Here is a 20,985-nt window from a genome sequence, read left to right as displayed (position 1 = left end):
AACTATAATTTTATTATCTTTCCCTTTTTCCCTGATCTAAAGAGGTTAGTAGCTTAGTTCTCATCTTTTTATGGTTTTGCACGGCCCCCTAGTTTGCATATTTTAACTATATATATGTATTCTATAATACATTTATATTTATACACACAATTTGCTCCGCCTCTAGCTTCAGCTAATACATGGTTAGGGGGTTTAAGTATTGAATATAAAGAATGGAACACAGACAGTAATCCTTTAATTTTATAACTTTTGTTTTGAAGATCTAAATTTGCAAATAACAAAATCTAGGTGCCAAGGTATACTTAATTCAAAGATTATATCATACAAAAAAAATTCTTCAAAAATTCTTTTAAAAATCATCAGGTTTTAAATAGACGTAGGGACTTTCCGGTAACGATTACAAAGTTGCTACGCTTTCTAAATCGTACATTACTATTGCAGAAATCAGCCTGGAAAGTTTTAAATCGATAGAACAATTCTAACATATCTTAAAGAACGATAAGAGCTTATAGAAGTACTGACTGAACCTAACTATAGAATAGCTTCGCTATTGGAAAGAATAAAGACACAAGTACTAAATTAAGAGATACTTTTATTTACACAAACTTTTTACTAAGAAATTTCTTTGGTGCTCTTTTATTAATGCTAATATATAATATTACTATTTAGCTAAATTTTTAACCTAATTGAATTTAATGGCCATAAACATGTGTTCAATCAAAATAAAAACTTTTTTTAAAACTGGTATTATCCTTATTTAAAAGTAACAAGATATCTAATTCTTTCTTTGTGTCTTTAGAGTAGAATCTAGCTGAACTGGTATAATTCTCTTTTACAGTGAAGCTTCTCATAGTCATGGGAGGATTAAGTAGAAATTCGACTTTTCCCTTTCCACAAGAATGAATTTATTATTTCTTGAATCTTACACCAGATTATCATGTAATTTATTTAAGTAAACTCCTACCTGGCTAAAATAACCATCCCCCTCCTCCATCCCCTTTACCCTGTACCCTTCCCTCCTACTGGATGAACGAATTGACCAAAAAGTGATTTCCATGTTCGGAACCTAAATTGACAATAATTTCCCCCCTGTCATAATAGCCAAGTATGTTTTCAATTCCCACAAGTGCTACTAGAGGCATAACAATTTGTTTAATTGCTTTTTTATAGATTATTTTTAGCGTGATTACATTAACTCTATAAATTTCTTAAGAGCATACCTTAAGCAAGCTTATAGTCGCGTTCCTTTTAAACATGAATCTTCAAAATTATTTTAAAATGTGGTGTTCAGAAGAACTAGCGAAAATATTTAAATTGACAAACAAACAAAAAGGCTATGTTATAGCTGCTGTGTCCCTCGCGTCTGGGGGCACTGTATTCGAAGGAAGAGGATAGAAGAGTAGCCTAAAACCATCTCAATAATTGAATCTAAAAGTAGAATTGTAACGAACCATCCCACAACAAATGATTTAGTGTAAGCAAGATCTTAAAGGACAAACAAAAACCTTAGCTCTTTAAGTTGGAAAATTTTAATAAGCCGTCTAAAAATAAACAATAGCGTCTATATTAACCCTTTACAGTCGGGCCCCTTGCCGCACCTTAATCGGTCGGGGGGGGGGCGTTCAACGCCCCCCCTTATTATCTCAGTTCCTATTAGAGCTAGAGGGCTAAATTTTTTTGTGCAAGTCCATGGTTTGATAATGAATTTCCGACCTTTTATAAGTCTAAGTCAATTTTCGCTTCCTTCACCCTTTTATTTAACAACCTTTGTTTTTAGGTCTTTTTTTACTTAAAAATTTAAAACGGCTGTAACTTTCTTATTTTTGAAGCTAGAAGAAAATTTTTTTTCCAGAAAATGTTTATTTTTATGTAAATTTTACATTAGAAATATCAAATATAAGTTTCAGCGGCCGCAGCTGTACTTGGCAGCTGCCAGCCGCCGCAGTCGGTGGTCGGCGGGAAAACGGCAGCGGATCTTCATGAAATTTTAATACGTTATGTAGACATGTAAGAAAAGCTTAAGTTTAAAATTTGAAGTCTCTAAGTCAAAAATTACGGCCACAGGAGCCTTTTAAAGATTTCTGGAGACCTGGAGGATCAGGACCTGCAGGATCATACCTGGAACCTGAAAGTGACTTGAACACCTGTATTTTATATAAGGATGTACTACTAAAGGATTTTTTAGTATTTTGGTATGATAAAATGCTTTGTTTTAGTCAAAAAAAAAATTTGCTCTTTACCTGGATGACCCTGCCAGGTTTGCTGGCATCCTGTGCCCGCCAGGATGGAGATATTCAAAAAATTCCAACTCTCAGTTATGTGTCATACCCAAACTTAAAAAGTCACGCAGTTTGGGCTCTTTATCTTTCACACACAGAAAATGAGATAGAAAAAACCGGATGGGGGGGCGTTCAACGCCCCCCCCCCGACCGTTAAGGGTTAAATCAATAAAAGACTATAGTCATAATGTCATGGACTAACCGTTTGTCGTTGATATGTCAGTTTGGTTAAAGATAATATGGCAGCAATGGCCACTTAATACCATACATACAGTCGACAGAAACCAATCAAATGTATGTCGACGTAATCCTTATATAATAGGACCTTAATAATCCTTATATCTTAGGATCTGTGTCTGTCTGTACTGAAGAATCTCACAAACAGCTAATCCAAATTTGGTTCTCCTTTACAGTGTAGCTTCTCATAGGTCCTAGATAGAGAAGGTTTATAACTATTTTTGGGGAGGGTACCACCAACCCCCGAAAGAGACTTTTATGTCGTTGCCGCTAGTGTTTCAATTTTGGACAAGGATCTAGAGATTTTATTTGTTCTCTTTGATAAACACCAAAAGGGTCTTTCTATCATGCAACCATTATACCCAGGAATGAAAGGGAGCACTGGACTGAAAATTTAACTGGTCCCCAGCACATTATCTCATTCGTTTGAATAAAAACTTTGGGTACTTTCATCAAATCTTGATTAGTTCAAACTATTTTAGTCAAAACTTTTCCACCCATAATTATTATGTACAGAATGGGTAATCTTGATTATCAGAGTCTGGGGTGTAAATCAGTTTATTGACCATTGTCTTATCCCTTAATATCCCTGAACATACCGCTGGCATGAAATAAAAACAAACAGGAATTTTAAAAACAATTTAGCGACATATAATCTTTTTTGCCCTCATTTCTTATTAAATTAGCACTTACTCTTGTTGACTCGTGTTAAGCGAATCATTTTTGTGGATATGGTCGTCCGTCCATCTGTCCGCAACAGATCATTAATTCAGGCATGTTTGATTTGATTTTAGACCTTTCATGGTGATTCCATTACTGTCAGAAATCGTAGTATAATTTTTTTATATGATATGATTATCATATTCATATGATTTTTGAAATAATGATTCTAAGAAAGATTAGGGACTTTGCTATAAGGGAAACATCTCTATAATCAACAATTAAAATGTATGTATGTGCGTCCGTAGTAAGCATCTTGTAATCAAGAAATTTTGGAATAGGTTTAAATAAAATTTTTGTTTAGAATTTTAGATATGTTTAATATTAAATACATTGGTTTTTATATTTTCCAATGTTTGTTTGACTGTCAGTCTTAAAAATAAATATTAAAGATAAACTCACAAACAAAATATAAAAACTGCTTTGAGCAAGTAAGCTTTCCGGAAAAAGTCAATGTAAAAATGGGTTTGGGGGGGGGGGTGTCCCACCCCCCAAGAAAATAGCTTAAAACCACCTCAGGAGCAATAGGTATATACCTTAAAGAGTAGAATCCGATCGGTTCAGTGGTTACCAAGATCTTAAGGGACGGACGGACGGACGGACGGACAGACATCATTCTACTTTGTATTATAGATATAGCATGTTAAATAATTCTAATTTACGACGTTGTTTTTTTATGCCGTTAAAGTCTTCACAACAGGTTCAAACACAACTTAATTATCTTGTGAAATACAGTCCAGAAATAGTAATTTGTTATCGTTTGGGAGGAATTTTAATTTATCTTCGATTGTCTTAACCCCCTTGATTCATAGAGATCATTTATTGAAAGTGCATGTAAGGTCAAATAGTGTTAACTTGTGTGTGTGTGTGTGTGTGTGTGTGTGTAAGTGGGTGAATTTTTGAGTGCGTGTGGCACATTAGACAAATTAATACTAGAGACCAATCAGATTTGACAAATCCAATTTTACAGTTTGTTTTTAAACCAAATAATTCTTACCCTCATAAAGTATCTTGGCGTTCAATATTGTACCTACTGTTGCTCTGAAAGTGGGTTGGGTAACATAGAAATTAAGAAGAGGTAGAATGTCTTATCCCAAAATAGGTGTAACTAACTAATATACATCGTTGGGACTTCCAGATAAAGATCGTGTTATTAAAGGATTGGTTGTCATCAACATTTCAGGAAAAATCTCTAAAAACCATTTTAATTTTAAATTTCAAATTTTTATTTATAACTTTCTAGTGAGGGAGGAGACATTTTACTGTTAATTGTAGTACCCAAAGGTTTAAAGCCAAGTTGTCTTATTCGTTGACTAGAACACATTGATATTTATATTGAATTTTAATTGGTTGGTTCCAAACTTTTTAACATTACTGAGATGGGATATAATCATGATCATGTTTTCCAGAAACTAGCTCTAATACCTCATGAGTATGAATAATACCTATAGTATCAGGGATCTTAAGGGATAAGACAATTAGAAATAAATTTATGTTCATTTCCTATGATAAACAAAATTACCTCTTCTTTAAATTAAAATTCGTCATTAAAGGTTGAAATTATTAAATTCCCTCCACAGATTATGACGTCATACGATAAAAATAACCAATGAGAGGACAGTATAGATTTTACCATTAGTCAATTACAGTGTATACTGGCCTCTCATTTGCTCTTCTATCGTATGACTAATCTATAATCTGTAGAGGGACTTTACACATCTTTTTAATCATTATCTGACCAAAGTCCCTCTAGTTCTTAAGCCAACTAATGTAAGAATGTGCCTTGAAAACTTTGGGTACCAGTGTAATTTTCAGTGCAATATTCCCTTCTTCCCTGTACTGTATTGTCTTTGTAATCTTTGCTTTGTATCAGAAGAAATAATAACCATGTTCGGTGTCTATGCAAGACAGTCAAACAGCGAAAATAAAGGGTATGATAGATGCATTGATACACGCTCTTATCAGTCACTAGCAAAGTAAGAATTGTCCAATTGGTTTCAAACTTGAATCTTTGATTATTGTAACAGTAAGGTACAATTTAGAAAGTTTAGCTTTTTAAAAGGTGTTTTTCTAAATTTTTCAAAATATTTTATATAATACAATTATTCTTATGACAAGTAGTTATACTATTATGAGTAAAGCATCTTTATAATCAAGTCTTTAAATGTAAGTATGTCCATAAATAAAATCTAGATGTAGGAATTTTTGAATAATTATTAAATGCATTGTTACTCTATATTTAATAATGCTCTAATGTCTAAGCGTCTGGTTTATCAAGCTTTGCTTTAATGGATGTTTGACGTTGTTACGTTGTTTCGTCTGAACACCTTTGGCTAATACCATGTGTCAATCCTTAGTGTTGTATCATGGAAACACCTCTGGCTAATACCATGTGTCAATCCGAGCAACCCATTCACGCACGAATACAATTTAATTTAGTAAAGTTCGGGTTTTTAAACATATTTTCAAATTATTTCTAGATCAAGTTGCTTTTTCTCAAAGTGCATAGCTAGCAAAGAAAACCCTCTATTGACATAAATTGGAAATAAGGGGTGATAGCTTTTTAAAGCCTTTTACCCCTGCGTGGCCTATAACTGTGGTGTCCTACCCTGCTGGACTACCATGTGCTTATTATAACCTAATCTTGCCTAAAGTAATCACAAACGCACGAAATACTAACACCCCCGTCCCCCCTCTCATGGGGGGCGGGCAAACTAAATATAGTGAATCTTCACTATTAAACAGATTTAGATGGAAAGGTCTTTTGTAATCTATTAAAAGGCCAAAAGATTTCAATAGTTGGTAGGCAGGCTAACAAAAACCGGTATTAATTTTATGATATCTTTTTAAATATTCGTGGAAAATTATCTCTAATACGATGCTATACATTATTTTTCAGTATGGATAAGAACCTGAAATGAGCGGATATTGATCAGTTTCGAAGACTTATTGGACAAGAAAATAAAAATTTTGTTTAAAACTCGAGGTATAGCTAACAAGAATCTGATCAAGTAGAAATAGTAAAAGTTAAAGGTTATGTAAGACAAACCCATGTCATAGAAATTATCAAATTTAAAGGGGGGGGGTTTCATAAACAAAATTTAATTAAAAGTTGCAAAAGCAAATTGATATTAAATTACAAAACTGCCCTCATCATCAGGAACTATACAAAAAAATAGCAATTAAAATTTTGCAGTCTTTAAGTAAAAATTTGACCAAGTCTTTTTTAAAAATATGAGCAAATGTAATTATTGTTCTACCATTTAGTTTTCAAATCATAAAGGCGCCAAATACTTTTGGGATATATGTACAAAAATATTTTTTTAAATGTTTTTGTTTGTTGTCTTTACCCAGGTCGTCCTTTGTATACGTGAATCCATTTTTTAGTATACATTTTTGTTTGCAATAGTATACATGGCCTTACTCTAAAATTGTATCAATTTTGTTATACTATAGTATAGAAAATTTGTTGGTTCTACGAAAGTATATCATCGTTATGCAATAATTCTTACGAGAGTACGAGAAATTTTGTTAGTACTAGAGACATATATTATATACGAAAGCCATTTTTCGGCCGTAATCCAGTGGGTTAGAAAATTAGTACGAGGCGGTAAAAAATAATACGAATAAAAATTAGTACAAAGCACAAAAAATGTATACGACAAATTTAAAAGAAAAAATTTAGGACCCCTTGCAAATTTCGTACGACATTTAAAAAATTGATACGAAGGGATGCAAAAGTAAGCCCAAATTGTTTACATTTCTATCCAAAAGTACTACCAATTTTGAAATTATTATGTGATGCCATCCAGACAGTTTGAACAGAATTATATTTCCTCAAAAAATATTATTGAGTTAAGGGATATGTTTCCATGTGTTTAACTCTGTTTTAGCATAATAAGAGTACTTGGAATATTCTCATCCTTTGCTTCATAATTTGAAGTAGGGTGAAAAAATTTATTTTTAACTCTATCATGACTTGACTTAACTATTAACTAAATTTGATTGACTTACCTCTATAGTTTAAATTTTGTAACGATTGAAATCAAAATATTTCAAAATATTGAAAAAAAACAATTAAAAGGGAAACAAATTTAAATAAGATTTACTTCTTGCATTTTTAAACAACCATATATTTTTTAAAAAAACCCAAAAAATAAGGTTTTTCTAAAAAGTATGAGACATTTAGCGGCGAAAATTTTAACTATATAAGGTAGAAAATTGTTACAATCTATTTAAAATGTGCATTGCAAAGTGAATAAAAGCCAGCTCGCCACAATTTTATACACAGGGAGGGAGGGGACTTTGGGCTGTTTTTTACACTAGTCCCCAAAGTCTTAGTATTGTTTGTTTGCTTAACAACTTTGGGTACTTTTATTGAATTTTCATTGGATGGTTCACAACTTGAATATCATTTATTTGATAGTTTGTTCTTCCAGTAGGAGGGGAGGGGTGGGGTAAAGTGGGTTCTTTGTTTGTTCTTTTAGCCAGCTAAAAGTTTCACTTTATTAAAGTACATGATAATCTGGTGTAAAATCCATTTAATAATAACCCATTATATAATACTAGCAGTTACGCCCCTAGAATCTTGTGGCTCTGTATTTAAAGGGGAGAGAAAAAGCCTAAAACCCAGGGATCGGAAGCCGCGCGTAAGCCGCGTGTAACCCTCAGTGAAATCGTTATTTTATCACTATAAATTTAGCTGGATGTATAAAACTGTCTCTTTAGTAGACAATCCTTCTTTCAAAAATTTCTTTTTCTGCTCACAAGCAGGTTTAAAACTGAGGCTTATACGCGGCTAAGGCGCGGCTTCCGAACCCTGCTAAAACCTTCCCAAAACTTAAAATAGAATAGCATAAAACCAATCAATGACTGAAAATAAAATAGCCTAAAACCATCACAAGACAAATATTAGGCTTACCTGAAATAGAAAGCCTGATCAGTAGTTATTGAGATCTTAAGTTTCAGAACATAAAGCCTCACTGCTTTACATAATAGAATTCTTCTTTTATATTTCTCTATGTATATCTTTTTAAAAGAGAAGCTTTTCTATATTTAGCGTCAGTCCGTACATAACAGATAGCTTTTTTATGTTAATTTAGGCAAGTTATAATAGTCCTATTGATTTTAAACTTTTCAAAATGATACCTGCGGAGGTACGATTTAGAAAGCGTAGCAACTCTATAATCGTTACCAGAATGTCCGTATGTCCATTTTAAACATTGTGATTTTTAACTTTTTTAACAACAAATATTTATGTTATATAATCATCGAATAGATATAATTTTTGGAGTACTGATTCCTATTACAATAAGGTACCAAGATTTCAAGCAAAGCAATTCTGTAATCAAGTCCTAAAAATGCCAGTATGTCCTTAAACAGAATTCTGTATTTTAATAAGTTTTACAACAAATATACATATATTTTTTTCAAAACTTTTATATTTCTATTTTGTAAATAAAGTTCTGACACTCTATAAGGGTTAATGTTCGTCTGTCCTACCGTTTCAGAGCTTAGCTTTTATGGCTGATGTCATCCTTGTTATTATTCACTTGCAGCAGGGGCGTCCAAGCTTTTTTATTTGGGGGGGGGGTAAAATTTTGAAAATACATAAAATTTTTTTGGGGGGGGGTAATCTTTATTTTATAGAGGTATTTTTTTTTGGGGGGGGGGGGTAAAAATTGAAAATCCAAAATTTTGGGGGTGACCCCCAAATTCATTTTGGGGGGGTAATCACCCCATTGCCACCCCCCCTCCTTGGACGTCTATGTGCAGCTGCCCCCCTTTTAGTGTAATAAGGCGACATAAAAATAGCCTCTACCATCTAGGGGCATAAATCTAAAAATAAGATAGCATAAAACCATCACAGGACCTATGTGAACCTTCCCTTAAAAGGAGAATTCAATCAGTTCAGTAGTCTATGTAATCTTAAGCTTTAGGCAAAAAAATCGTTACTACTTTATATAATAAGATTAAGAGTCTTTCCAGGTTGTTTTTAGTATAGGTAGAATTTTTTTGTATTATGAAAATTATACAAAACATAGAGTACTATTGTATTATTTTTTTGTAATTTTGTACATTCCATTTTTGTACTTAGAAAAAACCAAGAAACAAAATTGAAATTGTAGAGTTAGACAATATTTAAAAAAAAAAAATTTCTAAAAAGTGAAAGACACCTAGCAACAAAAATTTGAACTATATCAGGTAGAATTTTTTTTTATTATGAAAATTATACAAAATATACAAAAGTACTAATGTATTATTTTTGTAATTTTGTACTGTCCTTTATTTTTGGCTAAGTCCCTTAATCTTTTTCTTGTACATGTTGTATAAATTTTGTCTACAATAGTACTTTTATGTTTAATAGTAACATATTTAATTTTTGTATATGTTGTACACTTTTTCAATTATCAGGCTAAGTCCCAAAATTTTTTACTTAAAAAAAATTTGTACTCAAAAATAAAATTAAAATTGTAGAATTAAACAATTTTTTTGTCAAATTCTAAATTTTTTTTCATATTCAAAAAATGTTTTTAAAAATATTTCCTAAGTCCTCAGTTTTGGAACTTATCAAAATTTAGGTTATTGTATGTTTTTGGTTGTCCAATTGTATACATTTTTAAAATTTTGTTAGAGTCAAAATATTGGAATATTGTAAAATATTTTTGAAATATACTATCATACAAAAAAAATTATACAATAAATACTATGTTCATTTTTAGGCAAAGTCCTAAAATTTGGACTTAGCCAAATTTCCAAAACTTTGTACTATTGTATAAAAAAATTAATATAATAAGCATAAAACAAAAAACTGTTTTAAATCCACAAATTATAACCTAATTATTTTTGTTACTTTAGTATACATATTAAAATATTCCAAATTTTTGAAATAAATACTATTGTACAAAAAATGAATACAAGATATACAATCAGGAAAATGGTATTAGTACGAAAATGAAAAAAAAAGTGTACAACATATAGAAAAAAAAATATACTAATTAGTAAAAAAAACCAGAAAAGTACTATTGTATACAAAATTGATACAACATGTACAAGGGGACTTTGCCAAAAAAAATTTACTGTACAAAGTTTTTAAAAAATTGATACAATAGTACTTTTGTATGTTTTGTATAATTTTTATAATACAAAAAAAAAATTCTACCTATACTAAGGACAACCTGGGTATAACTTTTAGTAGTATTAGTAAATCTTGATTGGTTAGTCCAAACTAGCAGTGTCAATTTTTACCCTACAAAAGGGGTAATTTTGTATTGCCTTAACACTATTTGATACTCTTGTGTTTTATGCGTCCGTTATTTTTTATGTAAAGGTAACCTTTGTAAACACAAAGAAAGAATTAGGTGAGACGAATTTTTAAAAAATTGTAAATAACTCCACCGATACTTTTAAAAACCAATATAATAAAACATTAAACAGGAGGTTTTTATCTAATAATTTATTTAAAGTAGAATACACTAGATTATTATTAATAGAGGACAAGAAATAAAAAAAAACACCGGCGAAATAATTAACAAAATATTAATATTAGTCAAGTGTTATAATAGAAATATTAACAAAAATTATGATATTCTTACAATTTTCTAGATTTTTTTTATAAATCTACAAAATTGTAAAATAAATGTACATAATAGAAAAAACTGTTTGAATCTACAGAACTAGATAGAAAAGTTACAAGGTTATAGATAAAGTTTACATGTTCAACTTTATATAAAACCTTGATTGGTTTGGATACAATTATAATTGGTAATCCTAGAGTAAGAAAGGTTAGCACCATGGCATTCAGACATAAACTAGAAGACACTGCTTCATTAACATACAATATTTTTAATCAGTGTAACAAAAAAATAAGTTTTTGTTCATTTAATAATATATAACTTTTTAAATAGCAAAATGTAACTAAGTTATGATATTAAAGTTCAAAAACTCAACACCTGTATGAATCTACAAACCATTCTAATGGCTGCATTAATAAAAAAGGCAAAAGGGAAAAGTTTTATAATACAAAAGAGACATCTGTACACAAAATTTAAAACTAAAAATGCGCCGGGCAAAACAAAATATATAGAATATTAAAAATATTGACTACAACAAAACAACAAATGATTTTATTTGCTCACTAGCTGGAAAAATGGCTGTAAAAATATAAACACTTAAATTTCGCCATTTAAAGTATCAACAACGTGTAATTCTTAATTATATGGCAACTTTGAATTCACATAGAATATATTCAGTCACTTTTTGAAATAATAATGAGGTTAGTTCAAATTCAAATAGGTAATTTTTTAATATCACATCATTTTAAATTTATTAAACAGCAACAAAAAGCAATTTATAACTTAGAACATTTGTTGTCACAAAAACAAAACAAAATCTAATTATTTTCAGAATTTTAGCATCTTTCAATTTCAGCAAATATTTTGCAAATTTCTCCTGTTAAAGATATGTAAAAACTATGCATGAAAATTGCCAATAGCGGGAGAGCAAAACAGGTGTCAACTCAACAAAAGCTTGCCGCCAAAAAGACAATAATTATAAAATTAAACGCGGCATGTGTTTACGTGCGTGTGTGTGTGTAACAGAGTGTGCAAAAAAAGTAAGGTGTTAGGCATACTTTGCACCCCCGGGGTTAACATACTTCCTTTGGCAAACAAGTATAATGTCAAGCAAAGGTAGGGAAAAAATTCAAAAAAGTGTTTTCTTTACTAAGCATCTTAGCAAATAAGTATTCAAAGGCAACTTTTAGAAGAAAAAAAATTAAAAATGATTTTTTTTATAATTTGATGATATTTTCAACTTAAATTTATCGAACATAAGATAAGTTTATTATATAGTAACTCTGATTAAAATTTCTGAGGATGGTTGATAACAATGTAGGGCCAGACCTTTATAGTAGGTCCCAAGGCACTAACAGAACAACTATAAAAGACTACCAACCCTTCACATGACCATTGTCTGAAAGTCCTGACTGTGCATTGTAAAAAGTTGCGCCTGTTAGTGTCCAATACATTCCCCCTACTCCTACTATTATAGTGTAGCTGCACTACAAAAAAAACCTCACTGACAGTCCCCAACCGCGCTACGTAATTGTGGACAGACAAGACGCCCCCTGATGTGAAACATACACTCAAAAGCATCCCCCCCCCCCCCCTAATACCATCATAGGTGTAGCACATAATAGGTGGGCAAAAAATGAAAAGTGATTTGTGTTAGCAGCAAAAATATACTAAGATAAATTAATCTTTTAATAGCTAGCTTCAATAGGCAAATTTATGTAGTATAAAAAATTAAGTTTGAAAGTTCAAGTTCTTTCATTGCAAAATTCTTTAGTATAGAAGTACCAAAATCAGCATATTATATTAAGAATTATAAAACAATCATTTTGCCTACCATAAAATTTTACACTAATTAAACCCTATCCTATTCCTAAATTGTTATTTTTTTTCAAGTTTAGGCCATTTTGATACCAGCTTTAATAGCAATGTTTTATGGCTGTATCCAAAAAAAGTCTAAGAAAGAGAAAAATGAACAAGTACCCGTGGTGTCGACAGTCTGTTAATATCAGTAATGTTACAGTAGAATGAATGGTTTGTAAAGGTATAAAGTGAGCTGTGATTTGAAATAATCAAGGATCCAATAACCATGCTGCAAGTACACATATCCTGCTGGTAGTATAGTGACTGAAACATGCTGAAATGTGGGGCCAACCTCACATCAAAACAAACTTTTTCTTGTCTTATTATTTTTATATCCCTAGGATATTTTGTTAGGTGTTATTCTATCATTTTTTACCCATAAAATTGTTTTTGCACTTTCAACGCACTTCTGTAAGTGTCAAATTTTGAACATTTTATTTTTACTCTTAGAAGAGTAGGACTCTTAAATTAACAATGTTAATTTAAATTTAGTTTTAAAAGAATGTAAAATAAATTAAAATCATAATATTAAAGCCAGTTTTGTTAAACCGGGCATTCAGCCCCTTAGGTCTAACAAAACTTGTATTAATCTTATGATTTTTTTATTTTAATACCCGCGGAAATCTATATATTTTAAGATGCTATAAATAACCTTTCTGAGACTTTGATTGATAGAAATTATTGCCAAAAAGTAAAAATTTACTGTAAAAAAAGACCTTATAAAATTGATTTAAAAAATATATACTCTTAAGATGCACAGTGTCAACTATATAAGGTAATTGTAGCCACTTAACTATAGGTTCCTGATAAATATACTTATCTAAAAAAGTATGCTCATGCATTCCAGCAAAAAGATGATAATTATAAAAGAAATTCTTGCTATAACAGTAGCATAAATAATATATATGTTATGATGCTTATAATTGTTTTAATAAAAAATAAAATAAAAAATGCGCAATTTTTGCAGTTTTTTCCTAACACCCCTGGTACACATAGTGTGCCGATTTTTTGACGTTTTTCGCGTAGGCGAGTGATTGGTCTATTGGATGCTTAAAAAGATAAACCCTCGCCTCAGTTTTTTTACACTGCCCCATGTGCATTATCATACATTACCGCAAGAAAACTGTCTATTATAAGATGCTATAAATAACTGTTACCTATGTGAAATAAATTTTTATAGCTTTCAATTTTTAGATTTTAGATGTTTCAGAAAAATTTAAAAACTTTTAGCTAAATAAACCTTAAAAACTGAAAATTTTTGCTAAAATGAATTAATATAAAACAGGCTTTAAGTATAAATTAACTCAAAAAACAATTGAATTGTTGCTACTTACCATAGCCTTTTAAAAACCTGCTATAGAATTGTCTTTAATGACATCAAGAAACTTTTAAAGGCAGTATCTTTAATGTTGCTATTAACCTTAAACACTAAGATACTTTAAGGTATTAAAACTGTAAAAATGCTTAGAGACAAGAATATAAAGAATTCATATTATAAATAGTAAGGTTTTTTGTATGTTTTGTTTAGATTGGATTACATACCCCTCTATGCAAAGGGCAAAGCCGTTGGTAGATTTATATATAGCAAAAAGAGTTAAGAAAAGTTTTAAAACAGTGATTTTTCCACCGGCTTATTACATAGTGGCGTTTAGCCTTCCTATTTAAGTCCCAAAGCTAAAAGTGTTCCCATTATTTAGTAAAAAAATCAAATATAAAAATGTCAAAGAAAATGTACCCTATTTTCATTGAAAATCAATAGTTAAAAAAATTTTCAAGTTTTTTTTAAATTTCAAGCATATAACAAAAATAAGTTATTGGTTGTGTTGAAAGAATACCTTTTAGGGCCTATGGATGGTTAAGGCCTGTCATGGGTAGTTGGTCATGGACTACCAAAATTATCAAAACATAGTCCTCCATAAAATCCTCTAAATTACCTCCTATGGTTAGCTACTTTAATTTTACACAATAGTAAAGACTACGTCTGTAGACTCTAGGGGCTAAACAAAGGAAATATAAATAGCATACCACCTCAAGACATTTACAAAGCTTCCCTGAAAAATTCAACGATTCAAGACAAGCATTTACTGAGACCTTACAGGCAAAGAAAATCCATTGTAAATGCGGTAAAAGACCCCAAAAACTCCCAAAAAATGCGGCAAACAATCCCTAAAACTCCTTAAGCCAAATCAGTGAGTCCCAAAATATCTATAATTTGTGTTGGGCTTTATGTCCACCTTCGCGTTTTTGGCTATACTCAAAAAACGCCTATCTCAAAAAACGCCTATCTCAAAAAACGCCTATCTCAAAAAACGCCCATCTCAGAAAACGCCTATCTCAAAAAACGCCCATCTCAGAAAACGCCTTTTTCATAAAATGCCTACTACATTTTTAAAAAATAAAGCTTAATTTGTAACTAGTATTCAATAGAATAATAAAATACTTGTCATTCCTGATCTCTTATCTAATACACAAATAAACAGTTACCAAATTAACCAGTCACTAAACTATGTACAAAGATGGATAAAATGGTAAACTAAAGAGTAGCTTCTATATTAAGAGAATAGGGAAGGTTTAAATAAATGGAAAATGGGGGATGGGAGAAAATTATTGGAGGAAGAACTCATTAGAGGAAAGGATTTAACTATTGAAGCTTATTCAAAAGTACATAATTTTCTAATCTGATAAAAATAAGAAGGAATATAGGGATAAGACATTAAAATAACCTCACCCAATTTTTCTTCAAAAATATATCATCTATAGAAAGAAAAATTTTACAAAATGTTAAATTGCTTTATAACTTGCAATAATTATTCTAAACTAATTTTTCATTTTGAGGAACAGCTATATAATTCTGACAATTTTAAAGCATATCATACTCAATAAATATTTTGTATTTTATTTGTGTATATTAATAATTATACAACATGAATACAAAATTTCTTTTAAGCATAATAAAAACTAGAACAAAATTTTGTGTTTTCCAAACTATTTATACCTTCCTTACACCCTACCCAAATTTCACAGCCCTATTTTGTAATTCACCCAACCCAAATTCCTCAACATCTTTATCTTTTTTAGTTGTTCATCTTATGGTAATAACTGAAAAGTAAACTGGGTTGTTTGCAGTATATATATGAAATAAAGAAACTTAAAACATGAATTCACTAGGTAAAAGTTTTTGTTATTCAATTGTGATAATTTTTCAATAAGCAAACCTTCAGTATGTTATTGCTCAAAATGATAAAAAGAATAAAAAGTGAAGATTTATACTGTACATATTGTACAATATTCACAATACCTTCATAGACTTACATGTTTCACTACAAGATAATTTTTAGAATAGTAGTAGGCATTTTTTGAAACAGGCGTTTTTTGAGATAGGCGTTTTCTGAGATGGGCGTTTTTTGAGATAGGCGTTTTCTGAGATGGGCGTTTTTTGAGATAGGCATTTTCTGAGATGGGCGTTTTTTGAGATAGGCGTTTTCTGAGATAGGCGTTTTTTGAGATGACCCGCGTTTTTGTCCCATCCAAATTTTAAAAACTTAAAATAGAGAGAAAGAAAAACCTTCTGAAATAATAGAGAGAAAGAGTTGGAGAAAGGGGATAATTTTTAAGAAGATAAATTCTATTATAGAAAGTAGTAAGGATTTTGCTTACCACAGAACCAAATGAGTTCTCTTTTTTAGGGAGGATTTACATAGATCTCATGCTGGTTTTAGGCTACTTTATCTCTAATTTTAAGTGATGGAAGGTTTTAGGCTATAGATGCTTGTAAAAATAACCTATATACAAAAGTATTAATTTGACATGAAAGCGGCTTAAAATTATTCAAGAAGCATTTGCCTTATTGTTTCAGAAATCTACACACACAAAGTTTTAGGCATGGTAAACGCTTTTTCGCTGCATTACTGGAAATAACTTTTGCAGACTACTTTTCCATCTCCTAGAGAAGGAACGAGTAAAAAATTGTATGACAAGAACTTGCTAAAAATCTCCTCTAAGCTTCTCCGCGCCATTTATGGTGTTGGACTAACGACATTTCTTCAAAATTAGCTGACAAACATCAAATATAAAAAAATTAGTGGGTATTTGGTAATAAAAATGATGCTAAAAATTAAAGATATGATGCTATTGTAAAGAATGAAATTCGTTAGGTTTTGATATTGAAAAATTTATCTTTTTTGTGCTGTTTTATCATTGGTGATTTTTAACTCAATAATCATAGTTTTTTAGGTTTATTTTTCACTTTTTTAGAGCACTGTTTCTCTTTTGTTAAATTTTTTCATTATTTATCTCACTGTATGATGCTGAGGGGGGTAGGGGGGCCCCGGGGAGGCCGGCACATGGTGAGTGGGGGAGTGGGACAGGGTGGGGGAGAGGCTGACCCCGTAGGGATGGTGGTGTGAGGGAGAGGGAGATGGTGCAGGGTGGGGGGTGATGTATGGTGAGTGGGTGGGGTACTGGGAGGCCGCGCTGCTGGCGAAGAGGTTGTGGGAGTGGTGTTGGGGGTGAGAGTAGTGGCTAGAATACATCATCTGACGAACCTGAAAATATCAATTCAATATTACATTCATATTTATCTTTTTCCTATATTTCACTCTCAAAGATTTACAGGGATCTGAAAGGATAAGACAATGTTCAATAAATTTCTGTTCAACCCCAATGGATATACACAAAATTATCCCTCCTGATTACAATTTGTGGTTGAATCGTTAGGACACTCAACTTAATGAACAAAACAGTCAAAATCTAAGAAAAGATCCCAAAGATGTTAAGCAAACAAATAAGAAAACGTTATCATAAAACTTTGGGGATTAATCTAATAAACAGCCCAATGTCCCTTCCCTCCCAGAACAGGCCAGTGGTCATATGAATTTGCATACAAAATTTCGGCTGTCTACCTTTGATAGCAGCTGAGAAAAACACATTAGAGAAGGTGTATCTAAACTAATTTTTAAAAAAGTTAATGAAAAGAATCCACTTGTTAATTTGAACATAAATCTTTAGCAGATTTTAAAAAGAAAATTGTTAAAAAATAATTTTTCCACTAAAAGTTAAAATCTATTGTTGTGTGAAATTCCTGTGTGATGAAAGGATGTAATTATTGAAAAATGAAGGCATTTTTCACAGGATAGAAACATTTTTTATCTTTTCAATAAAATTATGCCAAAAATTACAAGATATATTGTTATAGAAATTGATTAGAAAATTAAATATTTTATACCTATATCTTAAAGTACTTTTATTTTTTTTAAGAAAAAAAATGAAAAACGGATGAAAGGTCGGTTGGATATACGAACATATCTATAAATCATCAACAGTTTAAGCTTTTTCTGAATTATAGAGTAGCTGCGCAATTATTTAGCGGCATTATGCGTTGGTTCTAATACCCAAGATCCAAGACATCTAAAACAATACATTTTTGATCCATTGTCCCAGCCCTATATACCTGAATCTAAAGGAACAAAGCTTACCTTCGATTGTTCGTCCTCGTTGACATTGTAGGTCAACTCGGTTTCCTCGTAGCCGGTGGCCGACATCCGCTGGTCGGCCGACGAGTTGGGCAGGGACGGCGGGTCTGGGGAGTTCAAACAGGTCTGAAACACATCAGAATTTTGTGAACTTTTGTTTTGCGGAGGGAAGGGGTCATAGGTGGCCATGCACGTCTGAACAAAATACAATATTTGGTGCTTTCCTTTATAACAATTCTTGACCACAGAACACCCCCCCCCCCCACCCTCAGTTCAATTCAAAATGAATTAACTAAAAAGGGACAACAGTTGCTATGCCTACACCACCTTAACAGTTACGACAATCTTCAAGGGAACCAAATACAACTTCACTGGAGCAAAGTAATGAAGGGAAAGAGTTTTGAAGTGGAATGTACATTATTCTATCGTCCATTGTCTTATCCCTTAAGATCCCTGCCTAAATACCCATGTCAATGCCATGATAGTGTGTATTAAGTATATTATTTTATTAAAAAGAATGTTTAATGATCAAAGGTAAACAAATGGGAAGGAACAGTTTGTGCTGTTGTAATAATATGCAGTTCAGAAGATTTGATAATGTCATAAAATTACGGCAATGAAAGCGCAGCTGTATAGATATGTTAAACACCCGCACAAACTTTTTGTTCCACTACTCAATAGATATAAAAAGTCTAGATACGCAATCCCTTAATTAGACCAGTAAGAACACATTATAGGAACAATCCGACATTAGTGTTGGTCAAAAAGTGTGCATATTTTGGGGTAAAAAAAAGCAGTTTTCTTTAATTGCATAATAACGTTCAATTTCTTATAAATAAACTTTGCTTTGAATCTGAATGTCTATCTAAAGTGATAAATCTATTGTGTACTCTCAATTTGCACTGTCATCCATAGATACAAGTGTTAAAGAAACTTTTTATATAATGAGGGAGGGTAGATTGGACAGTAAATTATACTGGTACCCAAAGTTTTCTCATAAGTTGGCTTAAAAACTAATTCTAACTGGAAGTGGCCAAACTGGTCCACCAATAAGTTTATCTATAGTATTAGGGGTATACATCAATGTATTGATCTTTTCGGGGGATATTTATACTGGTCCTGTGATAGGTTTTAAGCTATTTCTTAGGGGGTGGAGACACTTTTTGTTGTTTTTGGAGGGTATAGAAAATAATTTAATTAATTAACACTAGTTATAGTGTAGGTGCACTACTAGTGCTAGGATGACTATGAACATTTTTGTATTTGTATTTATGGTGAATCTTATTTTCAAGTCATTCATAAATTGATATACTAATAACTTTATTGATATTATGAACATATTAGATAAATTCTTTAAATTTGGGAGGTCTAATAAACTAATTCGGCGGTTTTCCTCAAAAAGCCTTGTCGAACATAGAAACCCCCTCTCTTTACAAGGACTTTGCTGGGATTGGGACATGTAGAAAAAACTCCCCCCCACCCCCCCCTTCCAAATTTAAATTTATTTTAAAAATAAAAGATGGGATTCCGGTTCGGTGCATCTTAGGTAAAGCACTTTTACTTCTTATTATTAGTTATTGAAGCATATGTAATATATTATATATTTATAGGATTTGTTCGCTAGTCTATTTCCTCATGTACAGAGATGATTTTTAATTTACTTACATCTTTATTCTAAAATATTATACATACTCAAAATTGTATAAGAGAATTTAAAGATTTTATGAAATAAATATAATTTTGAAATGAATTTTAAATGATTTTTCTCCATATGCAATTGCAATAAAAATAGTTTTCTGAAGGTAAAAGCCTTTAATATTGTAATCGCTAGTTTTAAAGTAGTCCTATAATATGAAGAGGATTTACTTTAAGAGTTCCTTTAAAAATTCATATTCTTTAAAGAAGCGCAGCTTCTCTTTAAGTTTACCTACAGTATGTTCTTATGCCCATCTTACACTACGTCAACATATAAAATAAGATGAATAAAATGAAATTTTTTCTTTGGGTATGGATTTTAAAATACAGACAAACAAAAAAATTCATTTTAAAGCAGTATTGTGTAAATACTTGTATATTAAAGGGTGGGGTTTCTGTTAGGGGGACGTTCCAATGACAAGTATAATACAACTTTCCTTAATGGGGGGATGAGGGGGGAGTCAGGGGCGTATCCCAAGTTATACGCCCCTAGGTACCCACTGGGTTTTCTACTGTTAAACTACTCATACATAGATTTATGTTGTTACTACTTCACCCCCCCCCCCCCTAGTACTCCATTAAATCATAAAATTTAAACATTATATATTTCAAGTAATTAAAGCTGGACTTACTCATTTATTTTACAGTAATATTAACTCTAATAACTTTTTCAATTGGGTCAGTAAGAAAATAATTATTATTTAAAGCGAAGCTCTTCTGCTAGATTTTTGTTAGAATTGTCCTATAGTTATTAAACTTTCCATATGGATTCTTTTAACATATAGGCAAAATCCTCAAAGCATTTTTAAATGGTAGGGTCATATTTTATATCTATACTTGTTAAGGTTATTGTTCAACTGTATTATTTTCTTATTTGTAGTTGCCTTTATGGATGTTATTATCCTTGTTATTATTGTTTATTTGAAACAATTAAGATTTGAAATGATTTACTCATATCATGCAATGTTTGGGTTAATGTGTTAATGGTTTTTGGCATTAAATGTTAGCCAAACAATTAAATGAAAGCATTATTTAAACCTAAATTACTGGCATTTAAACTAAAATTATAGGATTTTCAAATAAAAATAAGTAGGGATCTTAGGGGATAAGACTAGATGATAAATTCACATACTTCCCACATGAACGCAA

General features: G+C 31.2%; 3 protein-coding genes across 7 annotated transcripts in view; 2 read left to right on the top strand and 1 right to left on the bottom strand.

Annotated features, from left to right (window-relative positions):
• Positions 1–20,985, top strand: part of Pyroxd1 (pyridine nucleotide-disulfide oxidoreductase domain 1) — a 418,591-nt gene that overhangs the window by 183,340 nt on the left and 214,266 nt on the right. The gene's annotated exons all lie outside the window — the stretch shown is intronic.
• LOC145327615 (adaptin ear-binding coat-associated protein 1-like) overlaps positions 1–20,985 on the top strand; it is a 356,073-nt gene that overhangs the window by 183,340 nt on the left and 151,748 nt on the right. The window lies entirely within an intron of this gene.
• LOC145328597 (uncharacterized) overlaps positions 16,188–20,985 on the bottom strand; it is a 46,011-nt gene continuing 41,213 nt past the window's right edge. Inside the window, exons 8-9 of the mRNA XM_080172341.1 lie at positions 18,145–18,336; positions 16,188–17,214 (exon numbers count right to left, since the gene is read on the bottom strand). Of these exons, the coding sequence (XP_080028467.1) occupies positions 16,960–17,214; positions 18,145–18,336 (447 nt within the window). The 3' untranslated portion in view covers positions 16,188–16,959. The remainder of the gene's footprint in view (positions 17,215–18,144; positions 18,337–20,985) is intronic.

This window comes from Acartia tonsa, chromosome 9 (genome assembly GCF_053477335.1).
Source record: "Acartia tonsa isolate MP-2025a chromosome 9, ASM5347733v1, whole genome shotgun sequence".
NCBI classification, from domain to species: domain Eukaryota; kingdom Metazoa; phylum Arthropoda; class Copepoda; order Calanoida; family Acartiidae; genus Acartia; species Acartia tonsa.
Note: the sequence above shows the minus strand (reverse complement) of the source record. Positions and strands in the feature narration are given on the sequence as shown.